Source organism: Haematobia irritans, chromosome 2 (assembly GCF_050003625.1).
Source record: "Haematobia irritans isolate KBUSLIRL chromosome 2, ASM5000362v1, whole genome shotgun sequence".
NCBI lineage: Eukaryota > Metazoa > Arthropoda > Insecta > Diptera > Muscidae > Haematobia > Haematobia irritans.
Window position 1 is genome coordinate 214118807 of NC_134398.1, and position 26190 is coordinate 214144996.

Here is a 26190-nt window from a genome sequence, read left to right on the forward strand (position 1 = left end):
ATAAAAATACAATTTTAGAAAAATTTTTGTGTAGTAAATAAAATTCTGCAAAATATTCTACAGAAACAAAATTTTGACTAAATTTTCTATAGAAATAAAATTTTGACAAAATTTCCTATAGAAATAAAATGTTGACCAAATTTTCTGTAGAAATAAAATTTTGACCAAATTTTCCAATAAAAAAATCTATTACTATAAAATTTTGGCAAAATTTTCTATAGAAATACAATTTTGACTTAAATTTTTATAGAAATAAAATTATCAACAGAAATGAAATTTAAAAAAAAATTTTGTGTAACAAATTTTGCAAAATATTCTATAGAAACTAAATTTTGACTCAATTTTCTATAGAAATAAAATTTTGACTAAATTTTCTATAGAAATAAAATTTGGACTAAATTTTCTATAGAAAACAAGTAAGAAAAGTCTAAAGTCGGGCGGGGCCGACCCTGCACCCTGCACCACTTTGTTGATCTAAATTTTCGATACCATATCACATCCGTCAAATGTGTTGGGGGCTATATATAAAGGTTTGTCCCAAATACATACATTTAACAAGTAAGGAAAGTCTAAAATTTTAAGGAAACTTCGCAATAGTTTATTTATGATTTATCGCTCGATATATATGCATTAGAAGTTTAGGAAAATTAGAGTCATTTTTACAACTTTTCGACTAAGCAGTGGCGATTGAACAAGGAAAATGTTGGTATTTTGACCATTTTTGTCGAAATCAGAAAAACATATATATGGAAGCTATATCTAAATCTGAACCGATGTCAACCAATTTTGGCACGCATAGCTACAATGCTAATTCTACTCCCTGTGCAAAATTTCAACTAAATCGGAGTTAAAAATTGGCCTCTGCTAGTCAAACATTCTGGGAAACATAAAAAGATAGCCGTAATTGGAAGTTGATTTTCATTTACAATCATGCTGTACATTGATCGAATGAATAACGCAATGGAAACTAATTTGCGTAAAAACTTGCTTAGTTACAAATATGTGAAGTGTTTTAAAAAATTTTGTTTAGCCGGAGTCGGAGTCGAGCAAAATTTTTACGACTCCGACTCCGACTCCAGCAAAATCTTCAGACTCCGACTCCAAGACTCCGACTCCGACTCCACAGCCCTGGTCACGACAATTTCGTGTCACGTGCACACCTCTAATATAGACCCTTTTACTTTAATATAACTTGCTCCTTCGTTATTCTCCTATGTTATTCAATCGTAATTCGTCAGAAATATGCAATTCACTCCAATCTAATACCTAAAACTTTAAACAGAGTAAGAAATGTTTTATCCAAATTGTAATTTTTTCAAGTGTACTGTCTTAGATCCAAAAGATTTTAAGCCTTCACTTAAGAAAGGTGGTTGGTATTGATCCTGAGCCAAAGACTCGATAACTTATTTGTAGCATTTTTTTGATAATAATTTTGATTGCAACTCAACATGTGATGACAGTACACGCCTCTAATTATCATACTACAGGGTATTTTATTGACATAAGGACGAACGCTATCGAATTATGAAAAAAATCGGTTCAAATTTAGATACAGCTCCCATATTTATGTATCGTCCGATTTTGACAAATGTGGTCATATTACGCTCATTTACTTACCGATCGTAGTCAAATTTGGCACACAATATCACCGAAATTGGTTAAATTGGATATATCTTTCATATACACACAAAAAAAAATCTGATTCAATCACGAAATTAATTGATCCAATTAATTTTTTAATTGAAATGTCTTCAATCACAGAAATGATAATATAAATTAAAAAATTAATTGAAAGTCAGTTAAAAAATTAATTGATCCAATTAAAAAATTAATTGATACTAATAATCGATTGATTGATTGTGATTGATTTTTGTTTCAATTAGAAAAATGTTGAATCAATTAAATTTTTAATTGAATATTTTTTAAAACTCAATTAAGACTTTAATTGGAAAAATTTTCGTGAAATTTTTATGTTAGCCTGATATCAACGCTAGCTGGTTTTTCGTCCAAATCAATTACTTTACATTAATTACAGTTTTAAATTTGTTTCTGTGTATATGTATCGCTCAATTTGCCGAAATAAATAAATAGCCATAATATGCTTATTTATTTTCTTTGCATTTAAAACACTTAAAATTAATTAACGAAAATATTCTTATTTCAATGATGGGTACTATACATTTAATGGAAAAATTTAAAACGAACATTATAAACTTTCTTTTAATTAAAATGTATTTGTTTTAAAGAAAAATTTCATTTCATATTGAGTAAATTTAGTGTACCTTAAATTTCAATGTATATAAAGTTAGATAAATGTTAAGTCAAACATAGAAAAAAAAAAACTCACATATAATGTTATATATTTCAATAACACTCTGTTGAAAAACTCTGAAGAAACCTGCAAATATTCAGCAATCCATGAAATAAATTTGTTTTATTTTCATCTTTAAAAAAAATTATCATTAATAGCCAATTAAATAGTATTAATAATAAAATAATAATGAAAATAATTAATAAAAAAAATTTTGCATTGGTCATAAAATCAGTATAATAATCTTTCCTATAATTCAAGGAAAATCTTTAGTTCTTACATTAAAACATGTTTATCTACAATCGACCAGCAATCAATCCAATGCTTCATTCATTGTATAGAGTGAATTTAGTGTTCAATAATTACAATTGGACAGTTCCTATATGTTATATTCACATGCATACTGAGTAAATTTTCCATTAGAAAATTTGGGTCACATATCAATACCTTTTAGTTAGACTTTTAATTAAATGAGGAGGAGGAGGGGAAGGATATTTTTATGTGAAAATTGGTATACGCCTCTGTGATTATAGTCATTATTCACAATGTTTGTGTTCAATTTATTTCATGCCAAGATAATTGATTGTTGTTTCTGACCATTTTCAATACTGATTGTCATTGGGGGGGGGGGGGGGGGCAATATAAACGCTTTGTCATTACTGGGAAATTTCTTCTCTCGTTGCGATGGAATTTTCTGTGTAATAGTGAGTGGTGTGACATTTCCCTCTTGTGAGTTTGGACTTAATGGGATTATAAAACAAATACAATCATCATAGAAATCAAGCGTTAACACTGCATGTATCACTAATGAGGAGATTAACTAAATTCGAAAATCAATAAAGCTGGAATGTTCTAAAATTTGTCACTATTTTTTTAAGAATATGTATCATCCGTATAGCTAATATGAGCTCTGCACCCAGAGAAGGAATATGATCACCTCAAACATGTTTCGAGAGCAAAATGTTATTTTTGGACGGAGAACATGTAACATGTTTGCGGCAACCATGTTATTTTCTCAAAAAGCATATGTCTGACTTCGGCAACCATGTATATGTTTGCCGAGAAAACAACATTTTTGCGACAAAAATGTTCCATGGTCACCGTCCAAAAATAACATTTTGCTCTCGTAACATGGTTGAGGTGATCATATTCCTTCTCTGCGTGTGATACGAAGTTTTAATGTTTTCATTTCAATTGCTTCAATCAAATGATAGAACCAATCACAGATTTAATTAAACGTGAAAAATATACAATATATGATTTGAAAATTAATTGGTATCTCCAGCTCATTGCTATTTTTATTTGATTAAATTAAAAATTAAATTGATTTTACACTGAAAAAACAGTGAACCCACCAGGAAGAAAACTTTTGATTAATTTTATAAAATTTTGAATATTTTTAGAAATTTTTAACTAAATAGAATTACAAGCGATGGCGTCACGCCGATATCACAAAAATAAGTAAATATTTTTCGACGAATTTAAGAAAATTTATTAGACATAAATAATTTTTTTTCACTTTTTAAAGAAAATTTTGTAGTTTGATGGAAAAAATTGGAGTTAAAAATTGCATGAATGTCTTTAGTGAGATATGAAGTTCATGATGGACGCTTTTGTAGTAAAATTTACAAATTTGAAGAAATAATTAACTATTTTGTGAGAAGTACGAATTTAGTAAATCTAAATAATTTAACTAACGTACGCAAAAAATTATTAGAGTAAAGGAAACTCTCTTCAAACATACTAAAATAAAGTTAAATTGGCTTTAATGAAATTGAGGGTTCACTTTTTTTGAGTGTATTTATTTTTTTTACACAGCTAGTAACAGCCGGGAATATAACCCCCTGGACTGGAAGGGCGTCTGAAGGGACTCCAATGTTAGGTATTCGTGATATGGGCAAGACAAGGTTTAAAGATTGCAGCCATCAGAGACAGCAAGGGCGTGGAACACAGGATCATACACCCTCAAAAAAAATCGCTTCTTTAACATATGTTCCAAACATATTTTGCAGGAAGCACATATATTATTGCATACTGCCGAAACATTAATATGTTTGTTTTATGTGAACATATTATATGTTTGGAAGCATTTTGAGCCAAAAATATTATATGATTGGAAGAATTTTTCCCAAACACGATTGTGCTCATTCCCTAACATACTCGTAATTTTCACTTCCACGAAATTTTATAGTTATTGGCACCTTTTTCTGTAATACAAATAATGTTGAAGAAATTATTCACTTTTATAAATTTTTAAAATTTTACCTTTCGCCTGCACGGAGAATCGAACCGAGGACCATACAGTTTATAAGCCAACACACTATCCACTGGGCTACGTAGCTGTTATAGTCACCAGTAGATAATTATCGTTTTAAGTTACATTTATATAGCATAGTTTGCAGCGCCCACGAGCTCATGCAAACATAACATTATTTAACAGAAATATACATTTGTTTGCCACGTGGAGCAGTGGTTAGCATGTCTGCCTTGCATGCAAAGGGTCGTGGGTTCAACCCCTGCTCCGACCGAACATTTTTTTTTTTTTTTTTTTTTTAATTTACACATTTATATTTATACTATATTAATTTTTTTAAATGAAACTTCGAAATGTGGGTTATTAAAGATTTATAGTCAGTAACAGTGCTTGATATAAACGAAATTGACTGATTTTTGGATAAAATATTATTTTTTATTGCAAAAATAACAATCTTGTAATAAAAAACTGTTTTTGTACAAAACTTTAAAATTTGGAAGGACTTCAAAAACTAACAAAAGAAGAACGTGGAGTCGAGTATAAGCATACATACATAATTTTATAATATAAACATAAATTTATTTAGGAGTGAACAGTTTTTTACTAGCATTTAACACCATCGCTCTAAAATTCCTTTTATTTTTCTTTAATAATTCATTTTAAAGAAAATAAACTTTTTAAATTGTTTTAGCTGTAAAACTCGAACTTAATGCCCGCTTTTATATTTGATGGTGTCCGTCAACTCCTCGTGGACTACTTTTTAATAAAGGGAACTAAAGTTTGTTTTTTTACATTTTACTGTGTAATTTTTCACTATTTCCTCCTTATTTCATTTTACTGTCCCAACTCTAAAAAGAGTATAGTGCCCTTTCGTTATTTTTATGAAGGCCCCTGATTTCTTTTAACGAACCAAGAAAAAAATTGTGCCCATAATGCCAAAATGATAAACCCAACGCACGTCCACACATACATAAAATGCTGCTCTCAAGGCGAAAACATATGCTGTTTGTTTTTCAAATGTCTATTCTCTTGGTTCCTAATGTCTATTCTCTTTATTCAAATTAAATAATATTTAGACTTAAACATATAAAATATAAAATTGGCCTTATCATAAAACAGTTTTCCGAAACAACATACAAGCGGTTTCACAGAAATTGTTCTCTTTTGACTCTTTTGCTGTGTTATATTGATATCTTTCGTCAACTCTCCCGGTTTCCATCTCTATTTCTCTCTATACTCTCTCTGTCGCTTTGAATAAAATATCACAACATATGTATGTTTAGTCGAAATTTGTAAATTTATATATGTTTGTATTCACACATATGATTTTTATGAAACATTCATGCCACAAACATAATATATTCTAACATATTAATATAGATGTCCCAAACATTTAGTGTTAGTTTAGGAACATTACATGTTTGCACTTAAATATATTGTGTTTAAAAATTGTGCCCGAAACACATTTTGTTTATATCGCATACATATGAAAAACATATTTTTCTAACAGTGTAGAAACAGCAATAGGATGAATAGAACAGGATTACATTTATTACAATACAGCTGACAATTTATTTTTTAGTAGCAAAACGCATCGAACTATTATTTTCAGACCCCATAAAGTTTTTGGTCATGATGACACTGTGAGTCGGTAAAAATGTCCGTCCGTTGAAAGATTGCCGTCATATCCAAAGATTTGACTACTTGATCTTCCTTGGCCAAACATGTGATGACAGTACACGCCTCTATTTTTATTGACATAAGGACAGTACAGGGTATTTTATTGACATAAGGACGAACGCTATCGAATTATGAAAAAAATCGGTTCAAATTTAGATGCAGCTCCCATATTTATGTATCGTCCGATTTTGACAAATGTGGTCATATTACGCTCATTTACTTACCGATCGTAGTCAAATTTGGCACACAATATCGCCGAAATTGGTTAAAATTTGGATATATCTTTCATATACACAAAAAAAAATCTGATTCAATCACGAAATTAATTGATCCTATTAATTTTTTAATTGAAAGGTCTTCAATCACAGAAATGATAATATAAATTAAAAAATTAATTGAAAGTCAGTTAAAAAATTAATTGATCCAATTAAAAAATTAATTGATACTAATAATCGATTGATTGATTGTGATTGATTTTTGTTTCAATTAGAAAAATGTTGAATCAATTAAATTTTTAATTGAATATTTTTTAAAACTCAATTAAGACTTTAATTGGAAAAATTTTCGTGAAATTTTTATGTTAGCCTGATATCAACGCTAGCTGGTTTTTCGTCCAAATCAATTACTTTACATTAATTACAGTTTTAAATTTGTTTCTGTGTATATGTATCGCTCAATTTGCCGAAATAAATAAATAACCATAATATGCTTATTTATCTCTTATCTCAAACTCTTAATAATAACATGTTTAGGTTCACTTATTCTGTAGGAAGGGTGGCTTAGCGCATGATATACCATCACCAAAAATACACTAGGGTGGATATAAATACAAATGGTGAATCACCATTAGTGATTCAATTACGAAATTTATTGATCCAATAAATAGTCGGTCCCGCCCTACTTTCTACTTTACTCGTTTGTATATTTTATTTAGAATATGTTAACGGTTGGGTTTGTTATTAAAACAAAACAAAAAACATTTGCCAGATTTGGGCTAACTAACAATATAAATATATAATTTTTTTTAAAGAGACTTATGATTCCTATTTTCGGATATCCAATTCAATTCTATTTCCGCAATTCACGAAAAATCTACGAGCTTGAAAATTTGGTGTTACACAAATCTTATGAATTTGTCTATTATAATTTTAGTTGGATTTTTCTGTATTAAATACAATATTTAATAAAACTATAAGTAATTTATTCCGAAAAAAATTTCAATTATATTTTCAATAGGAAATATACATTTATTTAATTAAAATGTTAATTGGGATAATTAATATTTTAATTAAGAATGTAGTTTCAATGATTGTCTTAAAATTTGGTGTTACACAAATCTTATGAATTTTTCTATTATAATTATAGTTGGATTTTTCTGTATTAAATAAATACAATATTTAATAAAACTATGAGTAATTTATTCCGAAAAATGCAATTATATTTTCAAGGCCGGTATGCACCTCTAGCGAAAAATTTCATTCCCATAAGAAATGCATTGCTATTTATGCTAACGAAATTTTCGGTAGCGTTCAATTTCGTAAGCTGGTACGCACCTCTAATGAAAATAACAGGGTTGTCAAAAGCATATTTTGGCAGCAAACATTTAATTTATTACAATCATTGTGTGCGTAAAAGTTTTAAAAGTTCTGTAAATAATAAACAATTTATTTGAGGAATATTTGGAACATATATTAACAATTTTTAAAAGCGATTAGCTGGTTTAAAATTTGTGTACACAGCCCTGTTTGTTTGTTGTAGACTTAAATAAATTTTTGCTACCGAAAATTTCGCTAGAGGTGCATACCGGCCTTCAATGGGAAATATACATTTATTTAATTAAAATCTTAATAAAATTAAAAATGTAGTTTTCAATGATTCTCTGAATTGACGTTATTTTTTAATGTGATTAAGTTAATTGTATCACCACCGTGGTGCAATGGTTAGCATGCCCGCCTTGCATACACAAGGTCGTGGGTTCGATTCCTGCTTCGACCGAACACCAAAAAGTTTTTCAGCGGTGGATTATCCCACCTCAGTAATGCTGGTGACATTTCTGAGGGTTTCAAAGCTTCTCTAAGGGGTTTAACGGCAATGTGGAACGCCGTTCGGACTCGGCTATAAAAAGGAGGTCCCTTGTCGTTGAGCTTAACATGGAATCGGGCAGCACTCAGTGATAAGAGAGAAGTTCACCAATGTGGTATCACAATGGACTGAATAGTCTAAGTGAGCCTGATACATCGGGCTGCCACCTAACCTAACCTAACCTAACCATCACTTAATTATTTAGCTAATTACGTTTTCAACTTCAATAAACTTTTTAATTGGAAAAATTTAGGCCGTATTTTTAAATGGAGAATTTTTAGTGATATTTTTTCTGGGTAATTCATTAATTTTTTTTTTAATTAAATATTTTTTCAATAAAACTTTTTTAACCCTCTGTAGCTGACATCGTTGCCTGACAGACACCGCAAAATAAATTGTCGTGCGTATTTCCCTAAAGTACGTAGCATCGATCTTTCCGCTTTCAGTACATTTTCTTTTTATTTAAAATTTGTTGGATTAATTATGATAATTTTTGGCCAATTTGTTATATATACTTTTTTGGATGTTTTTCCTTTTTTGGATGATGTTTTGTTGGATTTGCTTGCTTAATAACCATATGTTTTTTTGTGGATAATATGACCAAAAACTTTTTGATCGTAGGATATCAATTTAGAAACGATGTCTGCTGCACGCAGAGAAGGAATATGATCACCTCAACCATGTTACGAGAGCAAAATGTTATTTTTGGACGATGACCATGGAACATTTTTGTCGCAAAAATGTTGTTTTCTCGGCAAACATATACGTGGTTGCCGAAGTCAGACATATGCTTTTTGAGAAAATAACATGGTTGCCGCAAACATGTTACACGTTCTCCGTCCAAAAATAACATTTTGCTCTCGAAATATATATGAGGTGATCATATTCCTTCTCTGGGTGTGGACCTCACGTCAGTTATATTGTTAAAATTAGACCACCTCAGCCACGGAAGGTTAAACCGGAAATACAACCATCGCGGACATAATTCGTCATACATTTGTTAGTGAATTAATTTTAAAATGTTGTATTTATTTTTATATTTTATTTAAAATAAAAAAATAGCCAGAGGTTTTTTCGTATTTGAGTTTGATTTCAAATTTATATATTAAACTGCCTTTTAAATGCCAATTTTTGAAACTCTACAGTCCATATTTTATACCATTATTACCATTAGTAAAACTGTTATAATTTCACATACTTCTTTCACATGACATTTATTAGCGGTCTCTAGCGCAGAGTATTTCGTAAATGGTACAAAGCAAAACCAAAAAACATGGATTTTTGCATTTAAACAAAACAAAATGTGAGGCTATATTATACTCTCTTTCATGCGAGTGAGAGAGAAAAGAAAATAATATCCCAATTCACAACTCTCTACTCTATCTCATTTATATAGAAACTGTTAAATAGCCCAGCTGGGTGGTTAAAATAAATGAGCGCCTATGGTTGGATTGCTCGCAATTACATGCAATCCATATGAGTTTCAGTCTTTGCCATACACCAGAAGAGTCAACAAGTTGATAGACATACCCTCGAAAAAGGCAAAACGACAGCGACGACCCCGTACTATAACGACGGCTGTTTCGGGCAGAGAGAAGAAAAAGTGAAAAACAGATAAATTTAACTAAAGAAAACTAAACGGTATAAATGGAAAATTATTTGTGATGCGATGCGACGACGATGAGTTGCGGCAAACAATGAAAAAAAAGTGAAAAAACGTGCAATAAAAAAAATTAAAGTTATATTTAGTTAACTTATTCTTATTCGTGGGGTTTCAGTTTTTTTATATAGTATTACCCATATGTAATGTGTAAAATTATGTATAAAATGTGATGAGAAGTAGAACAAATCAGCAAAAAAATCAAATTCTTTCTAAGGCACCCTATTCATACGACAAATACAAACATTTTCAATTTTTTTCTTCGATTTTATTACAAAAAGTTTTGGTTTTTTCATGAAAAAAGGTGATTCGACACAAAGGAATAACCGAAATTTTATTCGCCCATTACTAAATTACGCGACAATTTTTCTTTTCAAGGAAGTTCATTTAATACCTATAGGGAATATTGCTCCTATGACAGTTGCGTGTAAAAGGAAGAAAAAAACAGAATCGCAAAAAACGAAAATAAACAGGGTTGAAAATCTCAAAAAATCTGATTCGATTATAGAATTTATATTCTCTTGGCAAATGAACGAACGCAATAAATAATAAAGAAGCCCAAAAAATGAATATCACAACCAAGTGGACGCATATACACCACAGAGATTATTGCACGCAGAGAAGAAACATGATTGCCACAATCATATTCGAAGAGCAAAATAATATGATAGCAGCTATTTTTGCGGCGACCATGTAACATTTTAACCTGCAACCATGTTGGCTCAGTGAACATGGTTCTAAGAAAAATACAATTGTCCTCATCTAAAATGTTATTATATTGATAAGATAAGAATTTTGTTTCCATTAAAAGACAATGGTCACGATCTAAAATGTTATGTTATTCGTCAAAAATGTTTTTCTTCTAGTTAAAAGAACATGGTCACAACCTAAAATGTTTTGATTTTTATGAAAAAACTTTTTTCGTCGTCGAAAAAAGGACGCCACTTGTGAAAAGAAAACACAAAATCAACTTTATTTATTTGTTTTTATTTATTTATAAACTAATTCATTGTTTATTTGTATTTATAATGTCGTGCAAGCAAACTTCACATATTTTTACACACTCTAGTTTGGTTCAATTTCAACAATAAGTAATCATTCCATATTTACTTCGTGACCATCAAATGTACAAACGCAGACATCATGTAACTGCAAATAAAAATAAATTATACCATATATCAAAATGCAGAACAAAAACCAGGTATATTTTTTTCAATTACACTTTCCTTGTTTGTATTCACATAAAACCACGTGCCATTTCTGAATAAATAAATTAACACAAAACACAATAATTCCGTATTCTCCGTCCATTCCAAGAAACAATCAACACACGACTGACGCGCAAAATGAAAATCGTGTGTACCTGCTCAATGTTTTATAAAATTCTTGTCGCTGCAAAAAAATTAAAAAATTAAATGGTCACGAAAACAATGTACATGGTCTTTATGGCCATGTAATGGTTGTAGACATGTCTATACGTAAACAATAAAAATATTTTTTTCTCTGCAAAAAAGTAAAAAAATTGAATGGTCAGATACATGATTTTCCTGACCATATAATGGTCTCAAATTCTATCATTTAAATAATTGAACATGTTTGCGGCATTTGAGAACCATTTAAATGCTTATTGCCAACATATATTTTTCTCCGCTCGAAAATTATTTTTACAAAGACAAAAAACATGGTTTTCGCGACAATTACATACTCTAAATAAGCATTAAATGGATGCGGCAACCATGTCCAAACATATTTTTTCTGTGCGTGTGCCAATAATACAAAAATACACAAACCAGATATTAAAAATAACACACATTGTGACAGCAGGCGGCAGAGGAGATGTTCAAACAAATGTTCTACCATCATTCTTAGAGGTGTGCTCGTGATGCTATTTTTTTTTTTTGGTTGGGTGACAGATGAATCACACGTGAGTCCAGAGATTCGAGAGTGAATGTGCAAACGAAACGAAGAGCGAATAAAAATCTATGAATAATCAAAATCGCGAGTTAAATGTGAAAATGCGAATAGAATTTCGAATTAAAAAAAAAAACAACAACAATAATTTACTGTAAAAAAATTTTAAAGCAAACAACTAGGAAACCAAAATTTTAAAATTTAGGAAATACTCGTACTCTTTTTCTTTATTAAAAATTTGCAAAACTACAAAATTAGTATTATCTTCTCTTAGAAATGCTGGTGGTTAATCTTAGACTAAATCTCTCAAAAATGCCGCCCCCAGAATTTATCCAATTAACTTTTTAAATGAAATTGTTTCAAGCTTAACGGAGAGACGGAATATGGTCACCCCAAAATTGTTTCAAGAGAGGACGGTGACCGTGGAACATTTTTGTCACAAAAATGTTGTTTTCTCGGCAAACATGGCTGTCGAAAACAGATACAAATTTGTTGAGAAAATAACATGGTTATGCCAAACATGTTACATGTTCCTAGTCCAAAAATAACATTTTGTTCTTGAAACATGATTGATGTTATAATATTGCTTCTCTTGGTGTTGAGAATAATATTATCAATCACAGAATTAATTATACATAAAAAATAAACTTCATTACAAAATTAATTTCTTTCGAACTTTCAATTAAGTTTTTAATTGATTCAATGAAAATTTTATCGCAAAAGTTTATTATTTTTTAAATTAGGATAATCAATTATTTAGTTGGACTTATCCCTTTCAATGGATAAATTCTAGTTTAGCTATACCTCTCAGATTTTTTAAAAACATTTCATTGTTGGTAGAACTCTAAGAGTAGATTATAAAATTTTTTACCTACCTACCTTTTCAAAAAATAAAAAAAAAATAAAAACTTTTCTAATCAACCGGTAATCTCCCAAATCTCTTCTAGAACCAAAGATATTAGTCGGTTTATATCCATATGTGCCTACGTTGCTTCTTATATCTTAAAACCGGATATATTAACCGATTTTTAAAGTGGTATTCGTTCAACCGGTTATGGAAACCTGGTTGTAGTGAATTAAACCCCTAGTGATTTAAACACCTTCTCCAAAAAATGCCAAAGAGTTCTTAATAAATAATTGCATTTTGACTCAAATCTACTAGATCCGGAGATATTAATCGGTTTATTATTATTATTATTATTTTTTTTTTTTTTCAAAAAAAAAATCGCGTAGTTGTTTTGAAGAAATTTTTCGCATACGGGGCTTCCGGGTGTATTACGAGTTAACAGCTGCAAACACCGCTCAGAATCATCAACACGTTGTTGTTTTTGGTCAAATTTGAGCTCGCGCGGCACCCATTTTGCACAGAGCTTCCGCATATCCAAATATTGATGAATGATATGACCAACACGTTCCTTTGATATCTTTAAGGCTCTGCTATATCGATCAACTTCATTTTACGGTCATTCAAAATCATTTTGATTTGGATTTTTTTGATGTTTTCGTCGGTAACCACCTCTTTCGGGCGTCCACTGCGTTCACCGTCCTCCTTCACCTCATTTCACCACACTTGAATTTTGCATACCAATCAATTATTGTTGATTTCCCTGGGGCAGAGTCCGGAAACTCATTATCAAGCCAAGTTTTTGCTTCCACCGTATTTTCCACTTCAGAAAACAGTATTTTATCAAAACACGAAATTCCTTTTTTCCATTTTTTTTCACAATAACAAAAGTTGCTTCACAAAAGACGCTCTATCTCACAAACTAATTGACTTACAGACGTCAAATTTTGACACGATTCATTTGAAGGTTGGAACTATATAAAAATAATATGCATTTAATACTAGCAACGCCATCTATGTGTCAGACCGGGGACTTATCAGCCAACCTGTTAGCTGTTTTGTAAAATTTTTCGCCTACGGGGCTTCCTATATCTAAATTCTTCTTAGAACCGGATATATTAACCGATTTATTTCCACATCCGGTTTAAAAAGATAAATAAAAATTTAGCATCGAATAATCGCGATTATTCTTTTAAATGTGGCTTTCCAAACAACTATTAAATTAAATAAATGATTTTTTTAATCGCGATTTTTCTTTGGTGTGACATTCGTTCAAATCCGTTTTTTTCTACCATGAAAACAACTTTCAAATAAAAATTAATATAATATTAATTTACAATGCAAATTACCACTTTTCTTGACAACAATTGATTATATCAGCGATATATCCGGTTCTAGAAAAGATGTCTGCCAAAATTTGAATTTGACGGGTAGGCAGAAGTATTAGCTACAATTTATAACCGGTTACTCAGCTTCTTTACATTGAACACTTTTTGATTTATAGCTGATTAAAAAAAAATCGGGTTCAAAAATGCACTATTTAATCGGATAAGCTCATGCTACTAACGAGAAGAGTTTTCTGGTTTAAAAAATATAAAACATTGTATGTCAATTTATACACGCTCACAAAAAATCGCTTCTGTAACATATACTCCCAAACATATTTTGCTTCAAGCATATATATTTTTGGGTATTGCCCAAACATTTATATGTTTGATCTCTTCCAATATATAATATGTTTGAAAGCATATTGGTCTAAACAATATATGTTTGGGTAGTCTAAGTTCCAAAGATTTTGTATTTTTGCATCCAAATTCAATAATGTTGTCTTCCAAAAAACAATATGTAATTATGTGAACACATAATATGTTTGGAAGCATTTTGCACCCAAAAATATTATATGCTTAAAAAATTCTCCCAAACAATATTGTGCTCAAAATTTTATTTATTTATTTATATATTTACAATCATAATGAATTATGAAAATAAACAGGTAATATAGGTGCTAACAACATAGGTTTTCGACCTGAATGCTCAAAATTTTGTTTCTGCCCAATTGTATATTCCCCCACATCTTTCTCACTTCCACGAGATTTTTTAGTTCTTAGCACCTTTTTCTGTAATACAAACATTGTAGAAGAAATTATTCAATTGTATGATTTTTTTATTTTAATTTTACCTTTTGCCGGACGGGGATTCGAACAGCGGACCACACAGTTTGTAAGGATCAAAGAAGTAGCTGATCAGTTGCCCAAGGAAAAATAAAATGTTAATTTTGTAATAACAAGCAACAACCGCCAACTTAATTCAATATCGCTCCCTGTTAAATAGCGCTCCAAGCTACTAAACACATATATGTTTATAGGCTATTTCTAAATTAATATATGTTTGCATCCAAGCATATTATATTTACAAACATTTTATGTCCCAAACATAATATGTTCTAACATATTAACATATATGTCCCAAACATGTTATGTTAGTTTATGAACATTATATGCTTGCACTCAAAAATATTGTGTTTAAAAATTTATGTTCCAAACATATAATGTTTATAGCCAAACATATGAAAAACAGTCTTTTTCATCCGTGTATAATTAAATATGACAAGTATAAAACCAATTGAAAATATAATTGAAAATGGGTTCATTAAATTTTTTTTAAATTCAAGAAAAATCTAACTGTAATTATAATCATAATTATAATTACAAAAAAAAGATTTCAAATAAAGAGAAGTAATTATAAATAAATAAATGTTTGCCTCAATTAAAAAATTGAGTTTTTCGAAAAAATTAATTAAAACAAAAAGTTAATTGAAATATCAATTATTTTTTTAATCAAATATATTTTCTAATTTCTAATTCTGTCATTGATACTAGAATTTTCGTGATTGAAGCATTTTCAATAAAAAAAATATTTGGATCCATTAATTTCGTGATTGAATCAGAATTTTTTTCTGAGTATGTACGTTGTTATTTTTCGTTTTCAATCACGAAATTAATTGATTCAATTAATTATTAATAAAAATTTCTTCAACCACAAAAATGATAACCAATTAAAAAGTTGATTGATACAATTTTTGTGATTGATTTTTGTTTTAATTAAAAAACTAGTGGAATCAAATATTTTTCAAAATGGAAAAATTTATCAAATTCAATTAAAATTTTAATTGGAAAAATTTATGTGACATTTTTTCCGTGTTTCACTTATGCGTTCTTACAGCAAACACGCGCCCATCTCTAGTCCCAAACATACAACATCATCGTCGTCAACGCATTCGCAAGTAAAGATTTTGATTTTCTTCTCTACGAAATGTTCATTTTTTGGGTCACCATGACCGAGTGAAAATCAAAAGTGACGAAACGTTGTTCACTTAAATAAATAAATTTATCCATATTGTGCTGGTGGTGTGTTTGTTTCATTTCGCTTTTCTCTTACAGAGATGTAGAGTGGGGATTTTCGTACAAAACATAAACTCAAATATTTCTAATAGCACAAACAAGAAAATTAATTAACTATAAATAATTTTAGAAAATAAACATTAGTGAGAAAACAAGAACCAATGACAAAACTAAAGTGACTTAACAAAAGGCTGTGGTATTTAAAACATTTGGGGGAAAAAAGTGGACATCTGACCATCCATTTGTTCCTTTCCTATATATAAAGTAAACTCCTTCTGTTATCATTCTCTAAGACTGAATTTGAGTGTAGAGGAGGCAAGTACCCCTCCCCCCGGCCTGGCAACATCACATCCATAATTGGTTTCCTCAAAACTCATTCTGATTGACCAGCCAACCATAAGCTCATTTAATGGATGACGAGCTCGAGGATAAAGTCTTCTATCAAACATACGTCTCACACATGAAAATACTATCGAAATTTGCTGTGGGCTTTTCGTCCATTAATTCACCTTTGGCCTATTTCTGGAAATTGTGTCGTCTCTATGTTTTGCGACCCGAGGTGATATTTTGCGGTGTTATCTTATTCTTTTTACTGATCTATTTACAAGCTGTGGACACATGGTCTCGTGGCCTGCTGGGTCGCATACAAGCCACTCTCAGTGGTCGCCAGAAATCAAATCGTTTGAAATTATTGGAAGCTTCGGGCCAAGGTGATCATCAATCATGGGAGGCAATACGCAGCCAGAGTTCAGCATTTGCGATATTGGGCCGTAGACCTCGAATGGAAGATCGGTGAGTAGATTTTTTTTTTCATTAGTATATGATTGTTGTTGAACCATTTTCAAAAATCATAACGAACATAATGCATTTTTGTTACAACCGATTGCTACATTATTCTCAGCATTTATTTGCATTTTAGTTTGCTACAGTAGCTCATGCACCCAATACCCATGATATATCAAGAACTTTGATTTGCCAAAAAAAGAACAATAATTAAAAAAACACACACAAAAGAACTAAACATGTTTGAGTATAAAATTAAAAGTGATATCAATGAGGATGAGAATCCGTAATTCCTGATATATGATAGTGACAAACAAAAATTTTCTCTCAACACAAATCACATAATGCCAAGGTTGATGTAACCAAAACTGAATGTAGATTCTAATCAAAAGATTTAATGACAAATAGCATTCATGTCATTTTGTCTGGCAATTAAGTACAATTTTTCTAACAATATTTAGACTCAGGTGGAAGACATATATTTTGGTCAAATAAATTCAAACACTGAGAGAATAGTTTTAATTCCTCAAGAATCACATTGTATTCTTGTTTTTATAAAAAAAAATTGTTGAGAGGAAATAAAATCTTGTTCGGGAACAATAAATCGAGAATAAGCCGAGCTACCGATTTCACTCAAAACTAATTGGTTTAAAATGTGAATGTGGAAAAGAAAAAGTGGGACACTTTTTTTGTAAATTTAGATCCATTTTAAAAATAAAATGTTCACATATCTATTTAACAACTGATATAAATTTATTTCGTAAAATTTTCTTTGCGAAAAATGTGCGATTGATTATAAAACTAATTTAGATCCAATTAAAAAAATAGCAATATTTCAATAAAAACATGTATATATGGCCGTAAGTTCGGCCAGGCCGAATCTTATGTACCCTCCACCATGGATAGCGTAGAAACTTCTACGTAAGACTGTCATCCACAATCGAATTACTTGGGTTGTGGTATCTTAAATCGTTTTCTAAATTGTGAGTTAGTCCATACGTGGTACATAACATATTAGACAAAAAAAAAAAGGTATGTGTAGGTAAGTCTACAAATAACTACGAATCGATATGGACGTAGGGAGCCAGATTTGAAATATCGGGGTCGCTTACATGGGGGCTATATACAATTATGAACTTGATATGGACCAATTTTTGTGTGATTGGGGATCGATTTATCTGAGGGCTATATATAACTATAGACCGATATGGACCTAGTTAGGCATGGTTGTTAACGGCCATATACTATCACAATGTACCAAATTTCTCGGACTCGGATGAGATTTGCTCCTCCAAGAGGCTCCAAAACCAAATCTCGGGATCGGTTTATATGGGGGCTATATATGATTATGGACTGAAATGAACCAATTCCTGCATGGACTACTTTTGGCATGGTTGGTAAATATCATATACTACCACCACGTACCAAATTTCAACCAGATCGGATGAATGTTGCTTCTCCAAAAGGGACCGGAGGTCAAAGCTGGGGATCGGTTTTTATGGGGGTTATATATAATTATGGACTGATATGAACCAATTCCTGCATGGTTGTTGGATACCATATACTAACATCACGTACCAAATTTCAACCGAATCGGATGAATTTTGCTCTTCCAAGGGGCTTCGGAGGTCAAATCTGGGGATCGGTTTATATGGGGGCTATATATAATTATGGACCGATTTCGACCAATTTTTGCATGGGTGTTTGAGGCCATATTTAACACCACGTACCAAATATCAACTGAATCAGATGAATTTTGGTCTTCCAAGAGGCTCCGGAGGTCAAATCTGGTGATCGGTTTATATGGGGGCTATATATAATTATGCACCGATGTGGACCAATTTTTGTATGGTCATTAGAGACCATATACTAACACCATGTACCAAATTTCAGCCGGATCGGATGAAATTTTCTTCTCTTAGAGGCTCCGCAAGCCAAATCTGGGAATCGGTTTATATGGGGGCTATATATAATTATGGGCCGATGTGGACCAATTTTTGCATGGTTGTTAGAGACCATATACCAACACCATGTACCAAAATTTAACCGGATCGGATGAAATATGCTTCTGTTAGAGGCTCCACAAACAAAATCTGAGGGTCCCTTTATATGAGGGCTATACGTAAAAGTGGACCGATATGGCCCATTTGTAATACCGTCCGACCTACATCAATAACAACTACTTGTGCCAAGTTTCAAGTCGATAGCTTGTTTCGTTCGGAAGGTAGCGTGATTTCAACAGACGGACGGACATGCTCAGATCGACTCAGAATTTCACCACAACCCAGAATATATATACTTTATGGGGTCTTAGAGCAATATTTCAATATGTTACAAAGTTAATATACCCCCATCCATGGTGGAGGATATAAAAAATAATGAAAAACAACAACACCACCATTTTTTCATTAGTCCATGACGAATAATCCCAAAATTAATAATAATAATTATATATAAAATTCAAATAAATAACGAATTGTATTCTTTCTTTATGAGAAGAAGTTGTACTTTTCGTGCCACCTTTTTATAGAAAATGTTGATTTTTATTGCGGGTTACACTTTCAATGCCGCTCTTTTTCTATCATACCTTTATTTTCAATGAATTTTTCAATACGAAATATTAAATACGAAAAAACCCATTTTTAATTTCCAATGTAGTTTTTGCAACAAAAAAAACCGTAGTGAAACCATTTTTATTTTTATTGCAAAAAATTATTTGTTTGTAGTTCATTATTGTTTGTTTGAAATTTTTCACATCCCAATGAAATTTTGCTTTTTTTAAGTATGTCTCAAACATTTTATGAACTAAACGTGGGTATAAAGTTCAATGACCGTACACACAAGTTCAATATGAACTAATGCAGACAAAAATGTTCGTACCTTTCTCTAAAATAGTAAGAATGAACACTGTGTGGTTTGAATGGTCATGGCTCGGGCCCAATGATTTTTTCTTTACTTTTAGTTCAGCTCTTTCTTCTACGAGAGGGTGTAAAATCGTGAGTTGTACTTAAAAAGTACTCCAGGGGATCTCAAAATGTGGAATATAATTTAGTTCAATTTTCGCACGGGTTAATTCGTTCTTGCTACACTGAAAAAATTATTTACGAGATATTAAAGATTACACAACCTTAATCTTAGAATGCGCAATTTACAAAATATTAAGGACAAATTTCTTTAAAATAAGGAAATTTTAATTAAAATAACGTTTATAATCTTTGCATCAAGATTTTTTTAATTTAGAACACAAATTTTGAAAATTTGCCTCCCTCCGTTAAAGCTGCATGTCTTTGACCTGAGGCAAAATTTCCTTAAAGTAAAGAAACGTATTTTTGATTTAAAGAAATCATCCTTAAATTAACAGAAATATTGAATCTTTAGATTTAAGATAAAAACGCTTCAAATATAGGCTAAAACTTATCTTGAAGATTTGGTATTTTTGGTTCAAAAATTTTTTTTTTTGGAATTAGAAAACATTTTTTACTTTAAAGTATCCGTTAAAATTTGGATTTTTTTTAACTGAATGAAATCTGTAGCCTAATTTTTATTTCATTGATCCTCGATTTAGGTCGATAAAAAATATCTTTATTTTAATGAAGCCGCATCTTTGGCTCGAAATCAATACCAAAATTCTTAAGGGACGGTCAAAATCTTTGAATCCAAGTAAACTTTTTTTGAGTGTATAAAACAATTCACTTTTTTTCTGTGTAGTAATATAGTCTCATAGAGGCGCTTTATCGTAACACAAGGAACATTTGAATTCATTTCAATATTTCTTAAAAAATAAGAATCGAAAATTATTTTCTGTATATTCGTGCACTCAAATATCCTTAAAAGCTTCTAAATGCGATCAGCAAACATTTTCCTTAATTTGATAAATATTAAGATTTTTAGACAATTACAAGCCTTATTCTTAATTAGTCCTTTGGTTGTGTTACGATAGTCCATAGATCAATTTTTTTGTTTGTTTCAAACAGATTAAAGTATACTTCAGTGTAATCGATCTTAAAAGATGGCAGACAATGTTTGCTATTTCAGCAAATAGTGACTGCTTTCCCGTTTTCTGCTAACTTCTTGTGATTTCTGTTGTGGCTACTAACAAATTTCTTTGAATGCATATGAAAACGTCTGCTAAAAACAGCGGTATGTGTCCGTTGTGATATTTTTGTAATTAATTGTTGTTATATTTTTGTATTTATGCAAAAGAATAAAAATTCATAAAATTTTTAGAATTTAAAATGTTACACAAAATATGTTCAAGAACCACAAATAAATAAATTTCAAACCTCTAATATTACTAAGATGCGATCAGTAAACATTTTGATTTTAGAAAAATTAAGATTCTTGAGCAAATGCAAGTTATATTGTTTTAAATATGTTACAATAGTCCCTATATTACCTATTTTTGTTTCGGCACAACTACAACATGTTTCAGTGTAATCGCAAAGAAGAAATAGCAGTCAATATGTCATATTTCAGCAAACAGCGACTGCAACAGTTTTTTTAATGTTTTAACAGATTTTTCTGCTGTTTGTACCAACACATTTTTTTGGGTGTATGTAATTGCCATAAAGTATCAAGTAAACCATTCAATACTTTTTTCATACATTCGTTTTAGATAATTGGAAATATATTATTAAGTTAACTAATTTCAATGGGTTGTTCTGATAATTTAGAAATGGATTAATAAAAGATAATCTTATCTCGAAATATTGACTTAAAAATTCGTGGCTACTCTTAAGCTAAAGTATAATATGTTTGAAAAAAATTGTTTGCACATATGTGTTGGTATCTCATTATTATTTTTTTTTTATTGAGATGGGTGACCTTAAATTGCTGTCTAGGAAAATTGGGTTGATAATGCTTCCGCTTTATTCCAGATCAGCGATTAAAATATATACACAGACAAAAAAAACCAATTGATTGGTATTTCCAACATCTTCTTTTGTGTGGACAGCAAGAGTATAGAGTATTTGCTGCAAAAATTCTACGAAGAGTTGTTGTAAAACAAACAAAAATATTTTTTATTCGGAACAGTAGCATATAAAATTGCTGTTTTAGAAAATAGAATTGGCTTAATAACTCAGATAATTTTGCTGTTAATACTAGCGTTTTTCTTTGAGTGTATTCATTTTCGAACAATGGTTCATTACGTTATTTAGCAATAACAAATTCAAAAATCCGTTCAGACGTAGATAAAAATATCTATAAAATTATTTATAACTTTTTATAACTATTACAACAATTTTCAATTCTACTTTAAAATTTCCAAGATTTTAACACGATTGACACGTTTTTGGCTAGTTGTTAATTGCCTTTTCCAATTTTACTTCATTAAAAAAATAAATATGCTAATTTTATTTACCATAAATTTACATTTATTGTAAATTAAATGAATTTTACAATACAAAGGCAAGCAAACAAAATACTAGACAGCATACGTAGAAACAGGGATAAAAAGACGAAAATAAAATTTTCGGATAATAGACTTTTTGTAAAAATGAAATTCAAATTCGACTAATATAAATAGAAAAGTTAATACACCCAGAGAAGGAATATGATCACCCCAAACATGTTTCAAGTGCAAAATGTTATTCTTTTATCGGCAAACATATACAAGGTTGCCGAAATCAGATACATCATTTTCGAGAAAATAACATTTTTGCGACAAACATTACATGTTCACCGTCCAAAAATAACATTTTGCTCTTGAAACATGTTTGAGGTGATCATATTCCTTCTCTGGGTGTAACTTTATTTTAACATCTCCTATGAAGAATGTATTTGTATGTTTGAACGATAAATGGACAAAAATGTATTTTCTCGCAGATCGCTTTGGAACTTCCGGGTTTTCTATTTATAGATTACACATTAATTTGTATATTTGTCTCCTTTTTGTATTTCTACAGAGTACACTCAAGGAAGTTCTAGCAGACAAATCTGCTGAAACTATAAAAAAATTTGCTGAAAATTTAGTTTTTACACTCGAATTCCCTATTTGTTTATTTTTACTCAAAAAGGAAAAATGCAAGCTAGGGCTACAGTAACACCATAAAATGAATATATAAGAATATTTCTCATGTTTACTAAAAAAACCTGAATATTTTTAAATTGGTAATGTCATTTAGAAGCTTTTATTTAAGTCCAAAAATTACATTTTGCTCTTGAAACGTGTTTTGGGGTGATCATGTTCTGCACAGAAAAAAATTCACAAACAATTTTCCAATTAAAGCCTTAATTGAGTATTAAAAAATATTCATTAATATTAATTGATGCAACAAATTTTTAATCGAAACAAAAAGCAATTCCAAAAGTTAATAGAAACAATAAATTTTTTAATAGTATCAATTAATTTTTTAATTGATACTATCATTTCTGTGATTGAAGATATTTCAATTAAAAAATTAATTGGAGCAATTAATCTCGTGATTGCATCAGAAAAAAATTTTGTGTGTGTGTGGGTGTATTTGCTAAAAAAATTAATTTTGTTTAAATTGCTGATCGCATTTAAAAGCTTTTTGGAATATTAGAGGACTGTAATTTAAAAGCAAAAAGACTATTTATGGTTCTTGAATGTACCCTATACACTCAAAAAAATAAGTTGACTTGGATCCAAAGATGCGGCTTCTTTAAAATAAAGAAATTTTTTGGCGACCTATCTGGCTTTAAATGTAGGACCAATAAAATTAAAATTAGGATACAGATCTCATTTATCAAATTTTCATTCTCTTTTTCGCGGTTTATTAATAAAGGTACTCACGTACAAACAAATGCAAGTTTTTAAATCCAAATTATAACGGATACTTCAAAGTAAAAAATGTTTTCTTAATTCCAAAAAAAACTTTAAACCAAAGACGCAAAATCCTCAAAATAAGTCTTAGCCTATATTTGAAGCGTTTTTATCTTAAATCTAAAGTTTCAATATTTCAGTTAATTTAAGGACAATTTCTTTGAATCAAAAATGTGTTTCTTTACTTTAAGGAAAATTAACCTTAGTTCAAAGACATGGGACTTTAACGGAAGGACGCAAATTTACAAAATTTGATTATAAACTTTATTTTAATTAAAATTTCATTATTTTAAAGAAATGTGTCCTTAATATTTTGTGAATTTTGCATCCTAAAATTTAGGTTGTGTAATCTTTAATATCACGTAAATATTTTTTAGTGTAACTCCTATGTTTGTTTTGGCCGTAATAAAAAATGTTTTGGGCAATATAGTTTAAGCAAGTATATACGGCCGTAAGTTCGGCCAGGCCGAAGCTTATGTACCCTCCACCATGGATTGCGTAGAAACTTCTTCTAAACACTGCCATCCCCAATCGAATTACTTGAGTTGCGGTAACACTTGCCGATGGCAAGGTATCTTAAAACCTCCTAACACCGTCTTCTAAATTGTAAGGAAGTCCATACGTGGTATATATTATATCAAAAAAAGACCGATTAAATACGTATATAATTCAGTATGAAAAAATTTTCTATAGAAATAAAATGTTGACAAAATTTTCTATAGAACTAAAATTTTAACAAAATTTTGTATAGAAATAAAATTTTCACAAAATTTCCTATAGAAATAAAATTTTGACAAAATTTTCTATAGAAAAATAGTTTTGACAAAATTTTCTATAGAAATGAAATTTTAACAAAATTTTCTATAGAAATAAAATTTTAACAAAATTTTCTATAGAAATAAACCTTTGAGAAAATTTTCTATAGAAATAACCTTTTGACAAAATTTTCTATAGAAATAAAATTTTGGTAGATTATTTTTGCCTCGAGTGGCAACCATGGTTATGAATCGATATGGACCAATTTTGGTATGGTTGTTAGCGGTCATATACTAACACCACGTTCCAAATTTGAACCGAATCGGATGAATTTTGCACCTCCAAGAGGCTCCGGAGGTTAAGTTGTTAGAGACCATATACCAACATCATGTACCAAATTTCAGCCGGATCGGATGAAATTTGCTTCTCTTTGAGGCTCCGCAAGCCAAATCTGGGGATCGGTTTATATGGGTGCTATATATAATTATGGACCGATGTGGACCAATTTTTGCATAGTTTTTAAAGACCATATACCAACATCATGTACCAAATTTCAGCCGGATCGGATGAAATTTGCTTCTCTTTGAGGCTCCGCAAGCCAAATCTTGGGATCGGTTTATATGGGGGCTAATTTTTGCATGGTTGTTATAGACCATATACCCACACCATGTACTAAATCGGATGAAATATGCTTCTGTTAGAGTCTCCGCAAGCCAGATCTGAGGGTCCGTTTATATGGGGGCTATACGTAAAAGTGGACCGATATGGCCCATTTGCAATACCATCCGACCTACATCAATAACAACTACTTGTGCCAAGTTTCAAGTCGATAGCTTGTTTCGTTCGGAAGTTAGCGTGATTTCAACAGACGGACGGACATGCTTAGATCGACTCAGAATTTCACCACGACCCAGAATATATATATATATATATATATATATATATATATATATATATATATATATATATATATATATATATATATATATATATATATATATATATATATATATATATATATATATATATATATATATATATATATATATATATATATATATATATATATATATATATATATATATATATATATATATATATATATATATATATATATATATATATATATATATATATATTTTATGGGGTCTTAGAGCAATATTTCGATGTGTTACAAACGGAATGACAAAGTTAATATACCCCCATCCTATGGTGGAGGGTATACAAATAGCAGACAGTGTATGCTATTTCAGCAAACAGCAACTCCTTTCCCTTTTTCTGCGGACAATTTGCTATTTTCGCTGATTTATCTACTGTTTGTACTATGATTTTTTTTGGGCGTAAGTGCACAAAAACCTAGTTTCTCCAATTTACTTGACATTTAAGGAGAGGTTCTACGGTTAAAATGATTTTTTTGATATATGAACGTCTCCCATTAAACTCAGCAAAAAAAAAAATACTTTTATATAAGCGAACTGATTTTCTTTAAATGAGAATTTATGTCTTTACGATACCACTAACCGGTTTCGATATTTTCTTTACCACTTCCGGCAAATTTTTAGATCCATCAATTGATAGACATGCGATTGTCAATCCTGCAAATCCTTGGAACTTCCGCAAATTAATAAAGAATGCTTTGTAAAGCAGAGCCTTTTTGTTTCCCGACACATTTATTCATAATATTTAATTTGATAGTAAAATCATTACAACTGCCACAAAAT

The 26190-nt window shown here is 30.3% G+C and overlaps 1 protein-coding gene across 4 annotated transcripts in view; it reads left to right on the forward strand.

The window, feature by feature from the left end:
- LOC142227066 (protein phosphatase 1L) overlaps positions 1–26190 on the forward strand; it is a 49386-nt gene that overhangs the window by 9320 nt on the left and 13876 nt on the right. Inside the window, exons 1-2 of one of the 4 annotated variants that reach the window (XM_075297389.1) lie at positions 9809–9968; positions 16183–16935. In XM_075297389.1, coding sequence (XP_075153504.1) covers positions 16553–16935 — 383 coding nt within the window. In that variant the 5' untranslated portion in view covers positions 9809–9968; positions 16183–16552. Of the gene's footprint in view, positions 1–9808; positions 9969–16182; positions 16936–26190 lie in introns of those variants that run through there. The other 3 variants (XM_075297390.1, XM_075297391.1, XM_075297393.1) reach the window with 3 other exon arrangements.